The 23,522-nt window shown below is 38.7% G+C and overlaps 1 protein-coding gene, 1 long non-coding RNA gene and 1 other non-coding gene across 8 annotated transcripts in view; 1 reads left to right on the top strand and 2 right to left on the bottom strand.

Annotated features, from left to right (window-relative positions):
* Positions 1-17,712, top strand: part of LOC109023897 (uncharacterized) — a 34,234-nt gene extending 16,522 nt beyond the window's left edge. For both annotated transcript variants that reach the window (XR_008673185.2, XR_008673186.2), the window contains exons 4-5: positions 8,807-9,063; positions 17,404-17,712. This is a non-coding gene — a long non-coding RNA (uncharacterized lncRNA). The remainder of the gene's footprint in view (positions 1-8,806; positions 9,064-17,403) is intronic.
* PRKAA1 (protein kinase AMP-activated catalytic subunit alpha 1) overlaps positions 1-23,522 on the bottom strand; it is a 39,342-nt gene that overhangs the window by 12,686 nt on the left and 3,134 nt on the right. For 2 of the 5 annotated variants that reach the window (XM_004058911.5, XM_031003300.3), the window contains exons 2-3: positions 4,903-5,044; positions 2,867-2,960 (exon numbers count right to left, since the gene is read on the bottom strand). In XM_004058911.5, coding sequence (XP_004058959.1) covers positions 2,867-2,960; positions 4,903-5,044 — 236 coding nt within the window. Of the gene's footprint in view, positions 1-2,389; positions 2,435-2,866; positions 2,961-4,902; positions 5,045-7,481; positions 7,789-23,522 lie in introns of those variants that run through there. The other 3 variants (XM_055367492.2, XM_004058912.5, XM_055367493.2) reach the window with 3 other exon arrangements.
* LOC115931331 (small nucleolar RNA SNORA57) lies at positions 17,523-17,656 on the bottom strand. Its single transcript, XR_004067838.1, has one exon. It is a non-coding gene; the product is annotated as a small nucleolar RNA SNORA57 (small nucleolar RNA).

The following is a 23,522-nucleotide window of genomic DNA, read 5'->3' as shown; positions in this document are numbered from 1 at the left end:
CATAGCATTTTATCTTTAATATGCTTGCTAAAAAAAAATCTTACATAGCAACTACCTTTTCATTTTTGTTTTTTTTGGGGAGCGGGGTTTTAAATTTATCTATATTTTGAGACCCAGTCTCGTTCTGTCATCCAGGCTGGAGTGCAGTGGTGCCATCATGGCTCACTGCAGCCTCGGCTTCCCTGGGCTCCCGCAATCCTCCCACCCCAGCCTCCTAAGTAGTTGGGACCACAGGCACATGCCACCACGCCCACTAATTTTTGTATTTCTGATAGAGACAGGACTTTGCCATGTTGCCCAGGCTGGTCTCGAACTCCTGAGCTCAGGCAATCTACCGCTTCAGCATCCCAAAGTGCTGAGATTACAGACATGTGCCACTGCATGCGGCCCGAAGTATTTTTTTTAAACTTCTCTATGTATCCATATATTCTTACCACTTTTTTCAACATAAGTGACAGCCATTACTTGGACATGCCTGCTCCCAAGAAGTCATATTTAATAAATAAGCTATTAATCCTCTAGGCGAAGGACTCCAATATGCAATTCTCTAACACAGGTCACAAATTAGCATTCTAAAACCAGACTTACACCTTAAAGGGCATGGATAATATGGGAGAAAATACAAATCAGTAATTTATTTTGAAAGAAGAAACTATTATAAGATACCGTTCCTCTAGAAAAATACTAATCCTTTAGCATTCTAATACTTTTATTTCTAGATTTGTAGGTTCATGGGGAAAAAAAGAGTATCTGTTCAAATATGAAAAAATAGGAAAAAACTTGATTAAACAAAATATAAAAAGTAAAATAACTAGACAGGCTACAAAAATGAAAATTATACTGTATTAGTAACAAGTACAATTACAAAGGATGGAGAAAGGGGTGTCTATAAAGGAAGGTTAGAAAAGTCAAAATACATTTCCAATTAAACATAACAGATTAAATCTTTTGTCTCCAACTCTTGAAACATCACTAAAATGACATCAGCAATAAAACAGGCATATAAAGACAAAAAGAACAAAAGAGACAGCAGTAATCAAGAGGAGTCACCAAGGACGACAACAGATAAACAGTAATAAAGACTAAGCCTACAAGAGAAAGCTGAAACCTAAGCCTATAGGGGTAGAAACCAGTAAAAAATAAACATCTGCACGCAAAGTCTGGGAAGCCTTAGAAATTGGAAACACAGGGAACTGCTCAAGGTAGAAGTGAGAGATGAGCTGAAAACAGGACAAGTGCTTGAAGTAAGAAGCTTTTAAACTCACCCATATTGGGGAATAAGACCTATAATTTACTCTAGTAAGGCTGAACCAGCTCTGCTCTCAAGGACACCAAGGCAGGGATAAGGCATCCTAAGGAAAACATGGGGGCTAAGACAAAGTCAACATACTAACTAGTGAGACTTGCATCTCTTTTCCCCACTCAGTTCCTGGAGCACTGGCAGCTAAGCTAAGGCCTTTAAGGAAATGGGAAGGTTTCTTCTGGAGCAAATATCTGATCTAAGAAAACATATTTGTTATTATTAGCATTTGGTATACAGTAATAAAATAGACAAGTCCCTACCTATTCAAGCTATGAGAAAACCCAGCAATCAGTAAGTCCTACCCACATGAGCCTGGCATTTAATACCCTATTCTTAAATATTTAGTGGACAGCCAAGAATCACCAAATATCTGAAGAAGGGCCATGCATCAAAGACAAAAATTAATAAAATGAATAAAATGAATGCAGAGAGCACAGAAGGTACAGAACAAGACGGAACAGAGGAAAACTTTTTTTTAAATGCCATCCTCAGACTGGGTTATTATATCTGTGAGGCAAATAACAGCAGACTAAAGAAATGAAAATTTCAGAAAATAAGAAACTTTTGAAATAGAAAATACAGGTGCTGAAATTTTAATATTCAACTGGTAAAACTGAAGAAATACCCGCAAGGTAAAACCAAGAAATAAACAACAACAGAAAAGATAAGAAAAATATATATCAATTGTGCCTGTTTCCCATTTCTCCAGGCAGAACTTTTTTTTTTTTTTGGTAAGGAGAAGCAGGAGTAAAGGGGAGTACCTGAAATGGAAATGAATCATGTTAAGAAATAGTAAAATCAAAATTAACTTGGTTAATAAGTTTGATTTTGATAAAAGTAAATAGACGTGCCATATAGAACAAATGAATGAGTAATGTAAATAACTTAAGATTGAGAGAAAAGCTTTCTCTTCAGGGCTAGCTACAGCTCTCCCACAAAGGGGCTTTTGCATACCACATAACCTGGGTATGAGAAAAAGTATGGGCAGAGGGCAGTGTTGAGTTTTTGTATCTGTAACTTAAGGTAGTGTTCAAAATGTCCTACAAAGTTCCTTCTAGCTCTAAATTCTTTATATCTAATTCCTACCTCCTTCGTGGAGCCTGTTTTTACTACTCCAGGTACATCAGATTTCTGAAACCAAAAAATGAATGCAATTTAAATGTGGCTAGAATTGACTAGCAAGGCCTAGATCTTTAAGTAATAATATATTTTGTAACGATTAATTACATTAAGATACATATTCAAAGTATCTGTATACCCTGGAAGCATAAGTCTGAGGATTATGAGTTCTGGGGGCTCAAGCCAATTCCGTCATTAACAAATCACGTTACTGTGAGCAATCATATAAACCATGAGGCTCAGTATCCACATCTGTATAAACAGGCTAAGGAGATAATCTTTAAGATCCTTTCTAGTTCTACATAGTTTGATTCTAAACAAATATATGACTAAGGGAACTGGTTATTAAATAGACCTCTTAAAATTGGTTGCTGACATTTTGATGCTAGTAAAGGATAAAGGGGAGTTACAAAATACATACAGAATTAAAGCAGAACAGCTTACCCTTCCATTCTTACAGATATAATCAAATAGCTCTCCTCCTGAGACATATTCCATCACCATGAAAATATCAGATGGTGTACTGATGACCTGGTACCTGGTGAGAGAAAACATTGTCTACAAATATTAAAACACGTATATTCATTCATTCAATAAATATTTACTAAGCACCTATAGTATACCAGGTACTAGGCTAGGAGCTAGGAAAACTGCAGGAAACAAAAATTCTCTGCTCTCATGGAGTTCATGTTCCAGGAACCAGGAAACAGACACTAAATAAATAAGCAATATCTCAGGTGGTGGAACATGCTATGAAGAAAAATAAAGCAAATGAAGGGGAATCTTTGTATACAGAGTGCTAAAGGAAAGCCTCTAATAAAGTAACATTTGAGCTGAGCCTAAAAGAAGAATGGGAACAAATTATGTAATTATCTAGGAGGAAAGTGAAACTGGGAGAGGGAATAGCAACTGCAAAGGTCCCCAAGTAGAAGCCTGCTTGGCATGTTCGAGGAATATTAAGAGAGAAATAGGATGTAGAGTCAAAGGTGTTAACTGCAGGCCAGAAGACACAGAATTTTACAAGCCATGATAAGGCTTTGGCTTTTACTCCGAGGAAGATGAAAAGCTATCATACGTTTTAAGCAGTCATGTGATCTGGCCTATTAAAAGTAAAACTATGGCAGCAATGTGAAGAATTAACTGTCAACAGTAAAGGCAGCCACAGGACGTTACTTCAGGATTTCACGAGACAGATGGTGGCTGAGACCAGGTTGACAGCAATAAAGGAACTGAGAAGCAATCAAATCCTAGCTTGATTGTGAAGGAAGAAATGAAATGCATGGTAGAAAGTGAAAGAAACAGGGAAGTTAAAAATGGTTCCTAAGTTTTAGCCCTGGGTCATTGGCTGTTAGCCAAGATGGTGAAAACTGTGGGAAGAGCAGGTTTGGGAGAGTAATAAAGAGTTCATTTTGGGCCGGGTTGAGTTTTAAATGTCTTGCGAACATCCAAATGGAAATGTAAAGTCAGCAGTGAGCAAATAAGTCTGGTGTAAGAAGAGATCTTAAAGCAAGAGATGTACATTTAGGGGTGGTCAGCGTATGGATGGTATTTAAAACCTAGCACTCAACAAATGAGAAGAGGTAAGAGTGAAACAAGTTTGAGTCAGCCAGTTCAGGAGAAAAACCTAAGCATCTTTAAGTTATTGCCTGTATAACAAAGCAGAAGCTGAGCAGGAAATAGTTATTTGTAGACTCTGTAACTGGCAACTGTAAAACAACAGTAAGATTACTGCCCTTTTGAAATATTGGATTCCTGAAATGTTGTTATCTATATGTTCAGGTATAAGCAGGATGGGGAAAAACCCTTTCTACTACCGCATTCTCATTAGTGAGGCTAACTGACATCATGCGGGCATTTGGAGGTCAAGAGTTTTTACTAGCAGATCACTGTTGGTTTTACAGCAATGGGGCACCAAACATTACCAGAAGGGCATCTTTCCAGGAGACAGGAAAGAATGAGAAGATAACAGCTGATAAGCACAAGGGCAAAACATGAACACAGGCTTAAATGACCATCAATGGGGTTAGAAAAATACATGAATGGGAAGAAACTTTTATTTTTTTGGGGGACAGAATTTCGCTTTTGTTGCCGAAGCTGGAGTGCAATGGCATGATCTCAGCTCACTGCAACCTCCGCCTCCCAGGTTCAAGCCATTCTCCTGCCTTAGCCTCCCGAGTAGCTGGTATTACAGGCGCCCACCACCATGCCCAGCTAATTTTTGTATTTTTACTGGAGACAGGGTTTCACCATGTTGGCCAGGCTGGTCTCGAACTCCTGACCTCAGGTGATCCGCCTGCCTCAGCCTCCCAAAGTGCTGGAATTACGGGTGTGAGCCACCACACACAGCCTAGGAAGAAACTTTTCAAAACCCTTAGGAAACAAAAAGAAGTGTCAGTCATTTTTCTCACTTGTCACATTAAGTAGGTTAACAAAAAAGATGAAAAGATGACTGGACTATATTTAATATAAACAGAGCTTACAGTTTAATTATATGAGGATGCCTGAAAAGCTTGAGGTTCTGAATTTCTCTGCGGATTTTTCCTACCACATCAAGGCTCCGAATCTTCTGTCGATTGAGTATCTTCACAGCTACTTTATGCCCAGTCAATTCATGTTTGCCAACTGTAAAAGAAGTAATTTAATAAATTAGTACTAAGTATGATTAATAATATATTTACACATATTCTGGCCCGGTGCAGTGGCTTATGCCTGTAATCCCAGCACTTTGGGAGGCCGAGGCGACTAGATCACTTGAGGTCAGGAGTTCGAAACCAGTCTGGCCAACATGGCAAAACCCCATCTCTACTAAAAAATACAAAAATTAATGGCCGGGAGCGGTGGCTCATGCCTGTAATCCCAGCACTTTGGTAGGCCGAGGCGGGCAGATCACCTGAGATCAGGAGTTCGAGACCACCCCGGCTAACATGGTGAAACCCCGTTTCTACTAAAAATACAAAAAATTGGCGAGGCATGCTGGTACACAGCTGTAATCCCAGCTACTCGGGAGGCTGAGGCAGGAGAATCGCTTGAACCCAGGAGGCGGAGGTTGCAGTGAGCCGAGATCACACCACTGCACTCCAGCTTGGGCAACAAGAGCAAAACTCTGTCTCAAACAAACAAACAAAAAAATACAAAAATTAGCTGGGTGCAGTGGTGGCACATGCCTGTAATCCCAGCTACTTGGGAGGTGAAGCAGGAGAATCACTTGAACCTGGGAGGCAGAGGTTGCAGTGAGCCCAGATTGCACCACTGCACTCCAGTCTGGGGTGATGATTGAGACTCTGTCTCAACAAAATAAAAATAATAATATATTTAGACATATTATAAGAGTAGTCATCTAGCATCCTCAGAAAATAGCTAAGCAAATTATAAGTTCTTTTCTCTTTTGCCAGATTCATCCCAAATGTTCAGATGTTTAAGAGTGATGACATAGGAGAATACATAAGAAATTGGTAACAGTGGTTTCTTCCAGAAAAGAAAGCTAGAAGACTAAAGGAAGAGGGGAAGGAGACTTTTTTGCTGTATACCTTTTCGTATTTTTAAATTCTTTTAATTTTTCACCTTTTAACCTATCATACATACAGACTGAAATTTTTCTTTTAGTATCATTTATATGGATATTAAAACATATAGAAATTGGTGTAACCAGCATTATATAGTCAGATACAGAACAGTTCCATCATCCCAAAAGACTCTCTCATGTCACAGATACATTTCCCCATCCATAACCTCTTATACTTTGAAATTCTGGTTCATGTGCATGTGGTTTCTAGTTTTTTTGGTTTCTCTGTGTTTTAAATTTTTTTTCCTGTTTTTTAATTTTTTTTTTTTGAGACAGGGTGTCACTCTATCACCCAGGATGGAGTGCCGTGTCACAATCAGAGCTCACTGCAGCCTTAACCTCCCCAGGCTCAGGTGGATCAGGTGATCCTCCCATCTCAGCCTCCCAAGTAGCTGGGACTACAGGCAGGCCCCACCACACCCAGATAATTTTTTTGTATTTTTCTGTAGAAATGATGTTTTACCATATTGACCAGGATGGTCTCAAACTCCTCAGTTCAAGCAATCCACCAGCCTCAACTTCCCAAAGTGCTAGGATTATAGGTGTTGAGCCACCATGCCCAGCCTCTACTTTTTTAAATGCAGTTAAAAATAAAGGGAAAAAAAAATCAAGTCATTTTATCTTTCCATTTTAAATGCTATCACTAGACAGTCAGTGGTGAGAGAATTTGGGTTTAGGACATAATCCCAAAAGACACAATCCCAAATGCCATAATCCCAAATGTTGAAATCCCAAAAGATCAAAATCCCTAAAATCTAAAATTCCAAAAATCACAATCCCAAAAGAACAAAATCCTAAAAACAGAATTCTGGAAAAATAATTTGTAAAAAGTTCTCTAAAAGACACTTATTTCCATTTTTAAAAGATTTATTTGAGAAACATAAAAACACAACGGAACAGTTCATAGGCCCCTTTACACAATAAAATAGGCACTAATAACATATTTTTGCAAGCATAAATACTCAGGTATACTAACAACCATTGCATGGGTATAATAGGAACAGAGAAAATGTATTCATGAAGAAATAGATTAAAAAGCAAAATGGATAAACACATATCACTATGGTTGGTAATCAGGTGCACCCAGATTCATAACTGCGGTCATCTGAAATACCAGACAACCTGAATCTTCTGACAAGATCCTTAAAAAACTGCAATGGGTCACTACCGTTTGCACAAAAACTGCAATAGAGTCACCCAAAGAGCCAAGATATTGAGAAATTTTATCTTTCACAAATACAGATGAACAAAACGGACATCTCTTCATTTACTGAGCAAGTTTCAACATTTTTATGTACGTGCACAATGCTTACACATTACGTCACGTGATAATGCACTTTCATGGAGTCAAATATGCAAAAAAAAAAAGTGCATAAAATGAGTTAGAATTCTCTAAAAGCCTTTACAGAATTTATACCTGCAGTATTGGAAATGATGCAAAGATAAAATACATAGCATAGCAAATTGGCACTATATGTGAAAGCGCAGAAGTCATACCTGATTGAATAATTTGGCAGGGGAGCTTTCTTATATTTTTCACCTGCATATTCACTTCTATGATCTTCAAAACATTCACTTGTGTTTAGACTAGAGCGGTTGTGGTCTAAATATTTTGCAAGTATATGCTGACCATTTAGAAATCTGGTTATTGCTTGGCCATTGCAATTAAGTGATTTTCTGTCTTCACAACACCAATAATAATTAGCTTTTAAACTTTTCTCTTTCACCATTAAGTAGCCTGGTATACTTAATTTATCACAGCCTTTTTGCAAGGGAACAATTTCACAGGTCTCTTCCACTGTGCTGTAAGGAATACAGTAAGAAGGAATGATATTTGGCTTTCTCAATACCAAATCCGTATTAGTCAGCATTCTCGACAGACATAATTCTCGACAGACAGCATTCTTGAGAGACATAACCAATAAGATATATATATACATAGATATATGAGAGATGATTTATTAGGGGAATTGGCTCATGCGATTATAGTGGCTGATAAGTTCCAGGACAGGTCATTTTCAAGCTGGAGACCCTGGCATGCTGGTAGCTTGGCTCAGTCCAAAGACCTCAGAACCAAGCCAAACCAGGTCTCAGTCTGAGGCTGAAAGCCCAGGACCCAGGGGGCTGCTGGTGTATGTCCTAGAGTCCAAATGCCAACAAGCCTGGAGTTCTGATGTTCAATTCAGCAGAAGAAAAGTCTGTTCCAGCTCTCAGAAAGGCAACAATTTGTTCTCTCTGGGCCCCCAGCAGATTTAATGGTGGCCACCGCCATTGAGGGCAGATCTTCCCCACCTAGTCCACTCAGACTCACATACTAATCTCCTCACAGACAAACCCAAAATAATGCTTTAACAAGTTTCTAGGTATTCCTTAATCCAGTCAAGTTGACACCTAAAATTAAATCCATGAATCCACCCCTCATCAATTTGGCACCCATAAACCATCTCCTTAAACCATACTTAATTTCCAAATAAATACAATAAAAAGGCAATCGGTTCCACCTAATATGATGCAAGTAAAATGATGCAACTATCTTTCATACAACCGAATATGCACTAATTTCTACCCCAGGTGTTGGCTTTCAGCATTTCAACATTTGGGATTTTAATCTTTCATGATTCTGATTTTCAGGATTTCAGATGTGTGAGATTTTTAGAATTTAGGGATTCTGATTTTTAGAGATTTTGATCTTTCAGTATTTCAACATTTGGGATTATGGCATTAGGGATTTGGTCTTTTGGGGATACGATCAGCACCAGTAGAATTTAGACAGTCATGAGGCTAAGTCTCCAAAAATTTAACCTTTGTGCACCCTTTCTCAGGAACCTACTGGAGAATATATATTCCATCAAAATCAGGAAGAAACCCAAGAAAGATGGCATGGAATCCAGCAAAGAAGGGATCCAATATAGGAGAAAAACTAAGAGAATCTCAAAATGGTGAAGCAAAGTCACAGTAACAGATATGGAGAAGGCCTAGAAGGCAACAAATCCAGACAGGAATGTGACAGAGAATCCAAGATAGTTATTTCTGAGGGATTTTACAAAGGCACTGGAAGATGTGAGAAATTAAGCTTTAGGTAAAAAAATTAAACAAATAAAAAAATGAGATAATTCATGAATGCCAGTAAAATTAAAGTTCTGTAAGAAATAAAACACAGTCATAGATACTGACTTAGCAAATAGTATTTACACAGCCACAATTATGAAAAAAAATATATAGGCTTTTTTAAAAGTATGATATAACTATATTAGGAGGATGGGGGTGTAGTATGAAATGTATAAGAGAAAGAAGGAAGGCAACCCTATAATCACAGCTGAAATCAACTGTGGAAATGAAGCACATTCTAATTTCTAATAAGGCCTTCTCCAATCTCCAGTACTAATTAGATGTGATTAAGAGCAGCCAACTTGACTGTTAAAGCTTGCTTCAGGAAGTATCTTTTTTCTTAGAACAAGTATGTTGAAACCTAAGCATGGTACTAAACACATCCTCCAAGAATCTCCAAGCTCTGGCTTGGCACAGACTTTCTCTTGACAGCTGCTCAGCTGAAACAGGACTGGGAAATAGCCACAATACTGGATAATACTGGTGGACTCAGACTTGGAAAGAATACTAAGACAGAATCCAATTTGGGCCTGAACTCCCAAACTATCACAAACCAACCAAACTCCTATGATACCCTGCTCAACTGAACTTCAACCCCAATTAACTTTAAGAAATGACTGGAGCTTATCCAAAACTCTGGACATATATCCTGTCATTTAATAAGGAACTGGAATAGGAATTCAAAGCATTCTCTCAAATTCATTATTTTGGCATTATGTACTGAGCATCTCCTACATGCCAGTTAATGCTGCTGGGGAAAACAGTATTGACCAAAACCAACCTGGGCTATGGGACCTTCCCAGCCTGTAATGATGACAAAAATAACAGTAAAGTGAGAAAAAGCAAAAAGTCTTATAATACAAAAGAATAAAACAAAAAAATGAATAGACATTAAACTCATCCATGAAATGCATGATTGTATTAGCAAAATTTATTAACTATTTTCAGAGTGATAAGAAAATATAGGAGGTATGAAATTAGAGCAGAGCAAGAAGAATTTTACAATACAATTAAAATCATTTAGAAAACAGTAGGTAGTAGCAATAATAATGTGATGGGAAATTTTATAGAACACATAACAAAAAATGAGGAGGAAATTAGCAAAAATAGGAGGGAAGGTGGTAACTATGGAATAGGGAATTGAGTATAATTTAACTCACGAGTAATACGGAGCAGAATATTAATCCACCTGTAAATAACAGAAGCCCCCCAACCACCCAAAAGAAGGCATAATAAGCAGAACAAAATCCATAACCAATCAAGATATACCATAAAACTTTTTTCTAATACTTGAGCATTTCATCAAATTATAAATTAATTGTTTTAAAGTATGGTGGTATAACTTCTTCCCTTTTGAAGTAATAGAAGAAATCACAAAAGTATGATCGTATCACAGTGGCAGGAATAGAGGCGGTGCCCTGACAGCCATGCCAAGAGATCATTCAAATTCATAAACACACACACAAATTACATGATCAGGATCTTTTTTTTTTAAATCTGTAGTTTTCCTTCTAAGAATGTGATTTAAAAGTTGATGAAAGAAATGTGCATAAATATGTTCATTACAGTGTATTATGTAAGAACAAAAGGCTGACCAATTTCAGAGAACAGTTTAGTACATTGTTATTCCAACCTAACAGACTCTCATAGGAAAACTATAGAAAATTTTCTTATAAACATGAAAAACAAATTATATATGCATTTTACATTTTTTAGCTACACAAAAAAATTCATATAAAAATGTTAATATGCTAAAATGAAAATAGTTATTCCACTGTGATCCTTTTTGAATTTTACTTGCTGCTTTGTATTCTTATCAGTTAGAAAAAAAATTTCCAAGGCCGAGTGCGGTGGCTCAAGCCTGTAATCCCAGCACTCTGGAGGACGAGGTGGGTGGATCACAAGGTCAGGAGTTCGAGACCAGTTTGGCCAACATGGCGAAACCCCATCTCTACTAAAAATACAAAAAAAATTAGCCAGGCGAGTTGGCACGCACCTGTAATCCCAGCTACTTAGGAGGCTGAAGCAGGAGAATCGCTTGAACCCGAGAGGCGGAGGTTACAGTGAGCGGAGATCATGCCACTGCACTCCAGCCTGGGTGACAGAGCGAGACTCCATCTCAAAAAAAAAAAATTTCCAAAGGGGAAAAAAACAATTGGAAGTAGTATTAGCAGATTCACCTTTTTTGGAAGTAGAGTTGAATAGGGTTGAACCCCTAATTCCAGTTGCACATGTGAAAGCAGTATGTATACAAAGCATAGACTTTATAGTCGCACAGACCTCGGTTTTATTCCTGTTTGAAGGTACTTACTAGATGTTTGACTTGGGCAAGTTAAAGAAACTACAACCTTCTATTTACTCATCTGTAAAATAAGAATACCACATACTCCATAAGGGTGACTATAACAGATACATGAAATAGTGTTTGTAAAGCACTTTCCACAATGCCTGGCACATAGGAAGTGATTGATAAATAAATGGTAGCCTTTATTATTTAGGGTTATTTATTTTCCACTGCTCCCAGACCTGTTCCCCCATCTGTATCTAATCAGCCCTGAATTATTTGTTTTAATCTCTGAATAGCCAGTTTTATCTCAGCTCTGATTGGTGATACCTATCCATGTAGATGCAATAGCATTCCTTTATCCAGGTACATAAGTGCTAAATAAATAATAGCTGTCATTTTAATGTATCTAGCTCCCATTCCCATATACTTCAATCCCTCCAACCAGCTCCACCACTCCTACCCCACCACCACTACCACCAATCCTCAGATTTCTACCTTCCAAAGTTCAACTCATTTCCTGACTTTGGTTAATGTTCAACAGATTACTATCAGACATATATACACATAACACCAACCCTTGACAGTGATTTCACCTACTACAGGAACACTTGTTTGGTCACAGAAGAACACAGAGGAAAAAAGCAGCTTAATTTGATGTGAGTTTTAATAAACAAGGGCTCTTTTTTTAACAAAAACAATTTTTTACAACATAAATCTAGTTCCTTTACAATACATAATTAAAGTATACAACTTACTAGTTAATATTTGCAGCATACTCACTTTGTACCCAAACATACTGACACACTCTCACCAACCTGGAAGATCTGGCATTATTAGCAACATTTTACAGGAAATTGAGGCACAGAAAGATGAAATAACTTGCCCAAAGTTACACAGCTAATGAGTGGAAAAGCCAAAACTTCAACCCAGGTCAGACTCTTAAAGTTATGCTTTTTCCGAACATGGTAAGTGAAATTTGATTTTTTTAAAAAGATAATCCTCAGAAGACATGTAAAAATACACATCCTTTTAATAAAACATAAATGGAAGTTAAACATATCAGAGAAATTCTTAATGTATATAGTTTTGAAAAGAATAGACTGAATTCCTTGTAGTAATAAGAATTATCCAGAAATGCATTCAATCATACAAATTCATTCATTCAAGAAATATTTGAGTACCAGCACCTACTATGTGCCAGGCACTGCTACTATGACCTCCTTCCTGTATCAGAACATGAATCCAGTGTACTGAAAACCTGCCTCATATCAATTTCAATGTCTTAGGATTCCACAGACATTTTATTTTATTTTATTTATTTTTTATTTTTGAGACGGAGTTTCGCTCTTGTTGCCCAGGCTGGAGTGCAATGGCATGATCTCAGCTCACTGCAACCTCCGCCTCCTGGGTTCAAGCGATTCTCCTACCTCAGCCTCCCAAGTAGCTGGGATTACAGGCACCTACCACCTCGCCCGGCTAATTTTTGTATGTTTAGTAGAGACGGGGTTTCACCATGTTGGTCAGGCTGGTCTTGAACTCCTGACCTCAGGTGATCCGCCCCCCCCTCCGCCTCCCAAAGTGCTGGGATTACAGGCATTAACCAACCACGCCCAGCCCACAGACATTTTACTAACACATTCTATCAAACCAATTTAAAAGTTACTCAAAAACTAAGAAAGAAAGCATAAAACTAAAAGTATACAAAATATAAAAACAAGTGTAGTGAAGTGAATAACGTCCCCACAAAATCTACGTCAACCCAGAATCTCTGATTGTTATCTTATTTGGAAATAGGATCTTTTCAGACGTGACTAGTGAAGGATTTGAAGATGAAATCTTACTGGATTTAGGGTGAGCCCTATTATCTAATGCCTGGTATCCTTACAAGAAGAGGAGAGCGCACGCGCGCACACACACACACACACACACACACACACACACACACACAGAGAGAGAGAGAGAGAGAGAGAGCGCAGCCATTTGAAGACAGAGGCAGAGACTGGAGTTATGCTATCACAAACCAAGGAACACCAGGAGCCACAAGAAGGTGGAAGAGGGCTGGGCACGGTGGCTCAGGCCTGTAATCCCAGCACTTTGGGAGGCCGAGGCGGGGAGATCACCTGAGGTCAGGAGTTTGAGACCAGCCTGGCCAACATGGCGAAACCCCATCTCCACTAAAAATAGAAAAATTAGCCAGGCGTGGTGGAACACGCCTATAGTCCCAGCTACTTGAGAGACTGAAGCAGGAGAATCACTTGAACCCAGGAGGCGGAGGTTGCAGTGAGCTGAGATCACGCCACTGCACTCTATTCTGGGTGACAGAGTGAGACTCCATCTCAAAAAAAAAAAAAAAAAAAAAAAAAGCAGCAGCAGCTGGAAGAGGCAAGGAACAGATTCTCCACTAGAGCCTTCAGAAGAAACATGGCCCTGATGGCCCTTTGATTTCAAATTTCTCACCTCCAGTACTGGCAAAGAATAATTTTCTGTTGCTGTAAGTCATTGAGTCTGTGGCATTGTTACGGCAAACCTAGAAATGGATATAGTTAGTTTATCAGTTGAAAAGTGGATTTTCTAAAGAAGTACCAAACAGTAATCATAGAGCTGAGGAATAGTATAACTGAACTGAAAAATTCAATAAAGGGGTTCAACCACAGGCTACATCAAGCAGAAGAAAAGATTAGTAATTAGAAGACAGGCCACTGGAAATCATACAATCTGAGGAAGAAAAAAGGATAAAGAATGAAAAACAGTGGTCAGGCATGGTGGCTCACGCCTGTAATCCCAGCACCTTGGGAGGCCGAGGCAGGCAGAGCACTTGAGGTTAGGAGTTCAAAACTGGCCTGGCCAACATGGTGAAACCCTGCCTCTACTAAAAATACAAAAAAAAAAAAAAAAAAATAGCTGCGAGTGGTGGTGCACGCCTGTAATCCTAGCTACTTGGGAGGCTGAGTGGGAGGATCACTTGAACAGAGCAGGCAGAGGTTGCAGTGAGCCAAGATCTCACCACTGCACTCTGGCCTAGGCAACAAAGTGAGACTTTGTCTCAAACAAACAAAAAGAAACAGAAAAAGAAATGGTAAAGAAACTTTTTCAAGCTGAAGAAAGAAGACACTAATGAGTGACAGGAAAACATGAAAAGTATAAAACTCACTGGAAAAAGTAAGTATACTGTCAACCCCAAAACACACTAATACTGTAATGGTGGTAAGTGAATCAATTATATATCTAGTATAAAGGTTAAAACTATTAAAAATAGTTAAAGCTAGCCAGGCATGGTGGCTCACACCTGTAATCCTAGCACTTTGGGAGGCCGAAGCAGGCGTATCACCTGAGGTTGGGAGTTTGAGACCAGCCTGACCAACATGGAGAAACCCCGTCTCTACTAAAAATACAAAATTAGCCGGGCGTGGTGGCGCATGCCTGTAATCCCAGCTACTTGGGGGGCTGAGGCAGGAGAATAGCTTGAACCCGGGAGGTGGAGGTTGGGGTGAGCCAAGATCATGCCACTGCACTCCAGTCCTGGCAACAAGAGTGAAACTCCATCTCAAAATAATAATAATAATAATAATAAAGCTACAATAATTTGTTAAAGATACAAATTATTTTTTAAATGTATATCGTGACATGAACATAAAACATGGAAGAGGGGGAGTAAAAATGTAGAATGTGTGTATGTGATCAAAGTTAACTTGTTATCAGCTTATATACCAGTTATAAGATGTTTTGTGTAAGCCACAGGGTAACTACAAAGCAAAAAAGCCTTTGCTTTTGCAAAAGATAAAAAGAAAAAATCCAAAGTGGACCACTACAGAAAGCAATCGAGCCACAAAAGGGGAAAGTAATAGAGAAAGGGACAAAGGTTCTACAGAAACACTAGAAAACAATTAACAAAATGGCACTACTAAGTCCTTACCTATCAATAATTACTTCGAATGTTAACAGATTAAATTCTCCAAACAACAGGCATAGAGTGGCTAAATGGATAAAAAACAAGACCCAACTCTACGCTGCCTATAAAGAGACTCACTTCACCATAAAAGACACTCATAGACTGAAAATGAAGGGACTGAAAAAGATATTCCATACAAATGCAAACAAAAAGAGAACAGAGATAGCTATATTTATTTCAGACAAAATAGACTTTAGGCCCAAAGAGAACAAAGCTGGAGGCATCACACTACCATGTTTGAAAATATATTACAAACCTATAGTAATTAAAACAGCACGGCACTGACATAAAAACAGACATGTCCACCAATGGAATAGGATGGATAGCCCAGAATAAATGCATATATCTATAATCAATGGATTTTTGACAAAGGTGCCAAGACTACACAATGTGGAAAGGACAGTCTCTTCAATAATGTCATTTGGAAAACTGGATAGCCACATACAGAAGAATGGAAACGGACCCTTAACTCACCCCTTAACAAGTATCAACTTAAAATGGATTAAATTTAGGATCTGAAATTACAAATCTACTAAAAGAAAACTTAGGCAAGAAGCTCCATGACACAGGTTTGGGCAATCATTTCTTGTATATGACCCCCTAATGCACAGGCAACAAAAGCAATAATAACAAATGGGATGACATCAAACTAAAAAGCTTCTGTACAGCAAAAAACAAACAAACAGGCCAGACGCGTAATCCCAACACTTTGGCAGGCCGAGGCAGGCGGATCACAAGGTCAGGAGTTCGAGACCAGCCTGACCAACATGGTGAAGCCCCATCTCTACTAAAAATACAAAATTAGCTGAGCCTAGTGGTGCACACCTGTAGTCCCAGCTACTCATGAGGCTGAGGCAGGAGAATCGCTTGAACCCGGGAGGCGGACGCTGCAGCGAGCCAAGATCACGCCATTGCACTCCAGCCTGGGTGACAGAGGGAGACTGCATCTCAAAAAAACAAACAAACAAGCAAAAACAAATAGAGTGAAGAGACAACCCAAAGACTGAGAAAACGTATTTACAAATCATGCATCAGATATATAGCTAATATCCGGCCAGGCATGGTGGCTCATGCCTGTAATCTCAGCACTTTGGGAGGCCGACGCAGATGGATCACTTGAGCCCAGGAGTACAGGACCAGTCTAAGCAACACAGTGAGACCTTGTCTCTATAAAACATACATAAATTAGCCAGGCGTGGTGGTGTATGCCTGTAGTCCCAGCTACTTGGGAGGCAGAGGTGGGAGGATCGCTTGAGCCCAGGAGGTCAAGGCTGCAGTGAGCCATGATCATGCCACTGCACTCCGGCCTGGGCAACAGAGTGAGACACTGTCTCAAAAATAAAAATAAAAAAAAAGACAAACAAATGGCCAACAGATAGATGAAAGAATGCTGAACATCTCTAATCATAAGAGAAATGCAAATTAAAGCCACAATAAGGTATCACCTCACACCTGTTAGACTGGCTATTATCAAAAAGGTGAAAGATAAGTGTTAGCAAGGACACAGAGAAATGGAACACTTATACACTGTTGGTTAAACTATAAATACAGCCATTTTGTAAAACAGTGTAGAGGTTCCTCACAAAACTAAAAATAGAATTACTATATGATCCAGCAATCCCATTACTGACTATATATCCAAAGGAATTGAAATCAGTATGTCAGAGGTGTCTGAGACTCACTTATATTTGGAATCTAAAAAAGTCAAACTCACAGAAGTAGAGAGTAGAAGGGTGATTACCAGTAGCTGGGGTAAGTGGGGCTGGAGGGGAAAAGGAAGATATTGGTCAATGGCTACATAAAATTACAGTCAAGAGGAACAGGATCCTGGTGTTGTATTGCATAGCATCATGATTACAGTAAATATATTAATTTTTCAAAAGAGTTAAAAAAGGGAACTTTAAATGTTCTCACCACAAAGATATGATAAATATTTGACGAGATGGATATACTACTTGGCCTGATTTGATCAGTGCAGAATGTATACATGTATCAAAACATCACATTGTGCCCCATAAATATATACAATTGTTATTTATTAAAGACAGATTTTCTTTTTTATTTACTTATGGTAGGAATGGCCTTCATTGGTTGCAATAGGAAGCGAAAGAGGAGACCTGAAATCAAATGAAAACGCGTAAGCATCCTGGGGAGAAGCCCACTGGATCTCAGTTCTGCCCTGCTCAGGGAAGTTCAGTATCCAGGTGACTGAGAACAGAACCGGCTGGTACCAAAGACATGATTCTGAGGAGGCCGAAGCCCTTTCCCTCTGCCTCCATACATAACAGGAGCAGGACCACACACTCAGTCCCTGACAAGAAAAGGAGGGTGGATTTTCTAAACTATGATATTCAGCATTAAAATTAACAAGTTAACAAAAGTAATATTTTTTGAAAACAGGTTTTCTAATTGTACTACACATGATCATGACTTCTTAAATGGAACACACTGTACATGAAGACTGGGAACCAAACAAATGTTAACTTATGAGTATCAACTGCTCCTTATACCCTCACACAGTGACAGCAGTGGGGAGTTATTTAGCAGGATAGGGCTTTTTGCTCCCAGCCTATAATGTTCCAGCTCGTGTGGTTTTCCACTTTTTGAATTTGTATCCCAGCCTTCATAGTCTATCAGGAGTCAACTCTTTCTCTTTTTTTTTTTTTTCTTTTTTTTTGTTGTTGTTGTTGTTGAGATGGAGCCTCGCTCTGTCGCCAGGCTGGAGTGCAGTGCCACAATCTCGGCTCACTGCAACCTCTGCCTCCGGGGTTCAAGCAATTCTCCTGCCTCAGCCTCCCGAGTAGCTGGGACAACAGGCGCATGCCACCACACCCAGCTAATTTTTGTATTTTTAGTAGAGATGGGGTTTCACCATGTTGGCCAGGATGGTCTCAATATCTTGAGCTCGTGATCTGCCCGCCTTAGCCTCCCAAAAGTGCTGGGATTACAGGCGTGAGCCACCACACCCGGCCTTCAGTACCATAATACTTTTTAAAACATGGCATCTAATAGCTTAGGAGACACTCACATTATCACATTTGAGCATAAACCTATGATGGAGGTATTGTCTTTTACAGATAAAGAAACTGAGGCTCTAAGAGATTCTGTAAGTTGTGGAAGTAAAGCTATTGTGATCAAGTTGGGACAGGTCTTCTGACTCCCAAGTCTTTTGACCTATCCACTCTCCCCACCATCACTGTGCAGTGAGAGAGACAAAGGGCTTGGCATGGTATCAGAAACTAAACTGTTTTCTCAAAACCAGGCTAAATATTCTCCCCAGTGAGTAAACTCAGTTGTAGCCAAACTAAATGCTGTTCCATAGTCAATCAATGAATGTAGTAAATGGACTTTGTCAGGCATATGTACTACTAAGGGATTCCCCCCTTTTTCAAAATTCAAACTTTATTCTTCAGACTGTCAGTTTTTAGAATAGTGCTAAGGTTTTGCTTTTAAATGAAATGGAAGACAGATATTTTGGCCACGGAAGACTTGCACATTACTCAGAGCAAATGTTACCAGCATTCACAATGTCCCCCTCACAAGAATAGCAGATTAGTCAACTAAATATTAGCTAACAACCATGCTATTGCTATCTAAAGGGAACTTTGTCTAACTGCATAACATTGTAACAAATGCTCTTCTAATTAGATATATAATCCTGAAGGCAAAAAAGATCATACTTTGAAACAGAGGATTTTAATAGGACAGAGAAGCAGCAAAGTTAGAAATATCTACTAAAAATATTCTAGACACCTAACCATTTCATTCCCACTTTAAAATTGAACGAATAAAAACGTGTTAAGGAAACAGCTTAATCCTGGGGAAGGGTGGGCTTTAAAAGCTATAGATGGTAATTTAAGAAAGCAAACAAACATTTCAAGCACACCAAGGGCATTCCAAATATTCACGAGCCACCATCAGCTTAAGCAATAAAACATTACAAATACAACTCAAGCCCTGCATGACTCCTCCCAGATTCCCTTATCCTTCATCTGTCCTCAGAAGTAACCACTATCCTGAATTTGGTGTTTGTGTTTCCCACGTTTAAATATTTTTACATGGGTATGAATCCATAAAAAATATAGTAACATTATTTTTTATGTTTATTTTTACAAATGTCATTGCATATATTTTGATAACACAATACCTGCACTATACACACAATTCAAAAGTACAAAAGCGTCTATGGTGCAACACAATGTCCTCCTGTACCTAGTCCCCTATACTGAGCAACTAACGTAACCAGTCTTGTGTGTATCTTTAAAGAGACATACTCTACATATAAAAGCAGTCACACTTAAGATACAGATTTGCCCCTGCCTTTTATACATAAGTGGTAGGCATATTGAACCCACTGTTCTACTTTTTCCTCTTAAAAATACACCTTGGAAATTGTTCTCTAAAATATACAAAGTTCCTCCCTTTTTCTTCCTTAATGTTTGCAAGGTATTTCACTATATGGATAAACCATAACTATTACTATTAGAAAGGTTACTTCGAAAGTTTTGTATTAATATTTACAACAATATGGCAGCAAATAACCCATTATTTCATACACGAGTACATCTATAAAATAATTCCTAGAAGTTGAATTGTTAGGTTAATTTTAATAAATGCTGTCACTCTCTCATGTAGAGGTAGGATACCAATTTATACTCTACCAGCATTGTATGAGTGGTTCTGTAGGTTTCTAAAATTTATATAAATAACAGCAGACTATACATATTCTTATACAACTTGCTTTCGAGATCTAACCTTATATTTTTAAGATTCATTCACACTGATATATATAGCTCTAGTTCATGTTTATATTTTTTACTTAAAGGAATTTTTAAATAACTTCTACTATGATTCATTCACAAAGAGTACAGTTACCTATGTAGCTGAAATTGCAGTTTTACACAGAAATACTTACGAACTTAGGCCAAGCATGGTGGCTCACGCCTGTAATCCCAGCACTTTGGGAGGCTGAGGTGGGTGGATCACCTGAGGTCAGGAGTTCGAGACCAGCCCGACCAACATGGAGAAACCCCATCTCTACTAAAAATACAAAAAAAAAAAAATAGCTGGGCATAGTGGTGGGCGCCTATAATCCCAGCCACTTGGGAGGCTGAGGCTGGAGAATCGCTTGAACCCAGGAGGTGGAAGTTGCAGTGAGCTGAGATCACACCATTGCACTCCAGCCTGGGCGACAAGAGTGAAACTCCATCTCAAAAAAAAAAAAAAAAAGAAAGAAAGAAAAAAAAGAAATACTTGCCAACTTAATAGTTTATATGTATAAATAACTCATTTGCCAAAGATACACCCAGCCTACCAAAGAGACCACCTTCTCTAGAAAAACTAACAAAGACTGCCATTTTAATGATATGACTCTTTGCTCATCCATGCTTTTTTTGGGCAGAGGGAAGGCCCACAAGGGCACGGAAACTAACATCTTGATAACTAGAAGGAAAAAAAAAAAGATGCCTTGGAAACAATAAAGACAATTCAAGCATAATCACAAGATAACCCTAGTTTTCTGTAAACTTTCCTCTCAAAATGCTACCACTAAGTAACCAAACAAATTTTTTGGCCTGTAACAGGAAACAATCACTCCGAACTTCCAGCCTACTCTCCCCGCAAAATTAAATTTCCTATAAGCATGGAATATCATACTTACACTTTTTCTGCATATCAATATCATATATTTTATTAGATCCCTCTTCATGTTAAATTTACCAATATGTATAATTAATTTTTAAAGCTTTCTTTACTCCAAATTGTCTAAATATATGGCTAACCCTATTATTTGCAAGAATTCTTGCATAATTAAGGCTGTTGGTGTTAATTACCAACATCACCACAATAGTGGCCATTTCTGCCTGTTCACTGAGTATCCATGTCCCCCTTTCTCTCTCCTAACAACATCCATTTATGTGTAGGTGTCTACCCTGTCCCCCCACACTATCCAAGTACTTAGAAGATGTCTCCCGGCCCAGCACGGTGGTTCAGGCCTGTAATCCCAGCACTTTGGGAGGCCGAGGCAGGTGGGATCACCTGAGGTCAGGAGTTCAAAACCAGCCTGGCCAACATGATGAAACCCCATCTCTACTAAAAATACAAAAATTAGCAGGATGTGGTGGCACACGTCTGTAATCCCAGCTACTAGGGAAGCTGAGGCAGAAGAATCACTTGAACCTGGGAGGCAGAGGTTGCAATGAGCTGAGATTGCGCCAATGCACTCCAGCCTGGGTGACAAGAGTGAAACTGTCTCCAAAAAAAAAAAAAAAAAAAAGTGTTCCCTGTTCACCACATGCACACTAAAATCTATCTACTGCTTTTTGATTTTTTGATGATGGCCATTCTTGCAGGAGTGAGGTGGTATCACATTGTGGTTCTGATTTGCATTTCCCTGATCATTAGTGATGCTGAGCATTTTTTCATGTTTGCTGGCCATTTGTATATCTTCTTTTGAGAACTGTCTATTCATATCCTTAGCCCACTTTTTGATGGGACTATTTGTTTTTTCTTACTTACGTGTTTGAGTTCATTGTGGATTCTGGATATTAGTCCTTTTTCAGATGTATTGATTAGGAAGATTTTCTCCCACTGTGTGGGTTGTCTGTTTACTCTGCTGACTGTTCCTTTTCCTGTGCAAAAGCTCTTCAATTTAATTAGGTCCCATCTATTTATCTTTGTTTTTATTGCATTTGCTTTTGGGTTCTTAGTCATTAAATCCTTGCCTAAGCCAATGTCTAGAAGGGTTTTTCCAATGTTATCTTCTAGAATTTTTATAGTTTCGGGTCTTAGGTTTAAGTCCTTAATCCATCTTGAGTTGATTTTTGTATAAGGTTGAGAGATGAGAATCCAGTTTCATTCTCCTACATGTGGCTGGCCAATTATCCCAGCACAATTTGTTGAAAAGGGTGAACAGGGAACACTTCTACACTGCTGGTGGGAATGTAAACTAGCACAGCTGCTATGGAAAACAGTGTAGATATTCCTTAAAGAACTAAAAGTAGAACTACCATTTGATCCAGCAATCTCTTCTGAAAAGAAGTCATTATTCAAAAAAGATACTTGCACATGCATGTTTATAGCAGCACAATTCACAATTGCAAAATCGTGGAACCAATCCAAATGCCCATCACTCAATGTATGGATAAAGAAACTGTGGTGTATACATATATATATATATATATACACACACACACACACACACACACACACACACACACATATACACAATGGAATACTATGCAGCCATAAAAAAGGAATGAATTAACAGCATTTGCAGTGACTTGGATGAGAGTGGAGACTATTATTCTAAGTGAAGTAACTCAGGAATGGAAAACCAACATAGTATGTTCTAATCACTGATATGTGGGAGCTAAGCTATGAGGACGCAAAGGCATAAGAATGATACAGTGGACTCTGGGGACTTGAGGGGGAAGAGTGGGAGAGGGGCGAGGGATAAAAGACTACAAATATGATGCAATGTATACTGCTCAGGTGATGGGTGCACCAAAATCTCACAAATCACCACTAAAGAATTTACTCATGCAACCAAATACCATCTGTACCCCAATAACTTAAAGAAAAATTTAAAAAATAAAACAAATTTTTAAAAAAAGATGTCTCCCACCCACCCACCTCTGCTGCACACACACATCAAAGGGTGGGTCATATTCCTCCAAGGGCAATGCCATCCCCCTTGCTAATGCCTGCTTAGGAATACAAGCATAAACCAACTGGCACATGGCATTCCTAGCCAGAGGGACTGGATGAGCCAATGAGACTCATAAGAGGTATGCTGGCCTTCCCTGCTGGAAGGACTTATCTGTGGAAAGAGAACCACAGATAAGTTCTTTACTAGGCGAAGCTAGATTTTCTATTACTTGTGGCAAAAAGCATCCCAACTGTTAACTTAAAAAATGAACAGGTTAAAGATTCTGATCAACATCAACAAATGTGATTATGAACAAATTTAACCATATCTATGAAACCTATGATCCTTGGAGTAATATTGGCCTTTGTACATTTGGAGAGTTTGCTGACTTTAACAGAATATGGTACTCTAAGAGAAGTTCGTGTGGGTGGGGAAGTGAAGGTTAAGAAACAGCAAAGTCACTGGAGACATTCGTGTCACAGCCATATCACAGATCAAATCCAGAAGATGAAAAATCTCTTCTTGCTTTACTACCTGCCATGCCAA

The sequence above is a fragment of the Gorilla gorilla genome, chromosome 19, assembly GCF_029281585.2.
Source record: "Gorilla gorilla gorilla isolate KB3781 chromosome 19, NHGRI_mGorGor1-v2.1_pri, whole genome shotgun sequence".
Taxonomy (NCBI): domain Eukaryota; kingdom Metazoa; phylum Chordata; class Mammalia; order Primates; family Hominidae; genus Gorilla; species Gorilla gorilla.
This window is presented reverse-complemented; position numbering and strand designations above follow the sequence as displayed.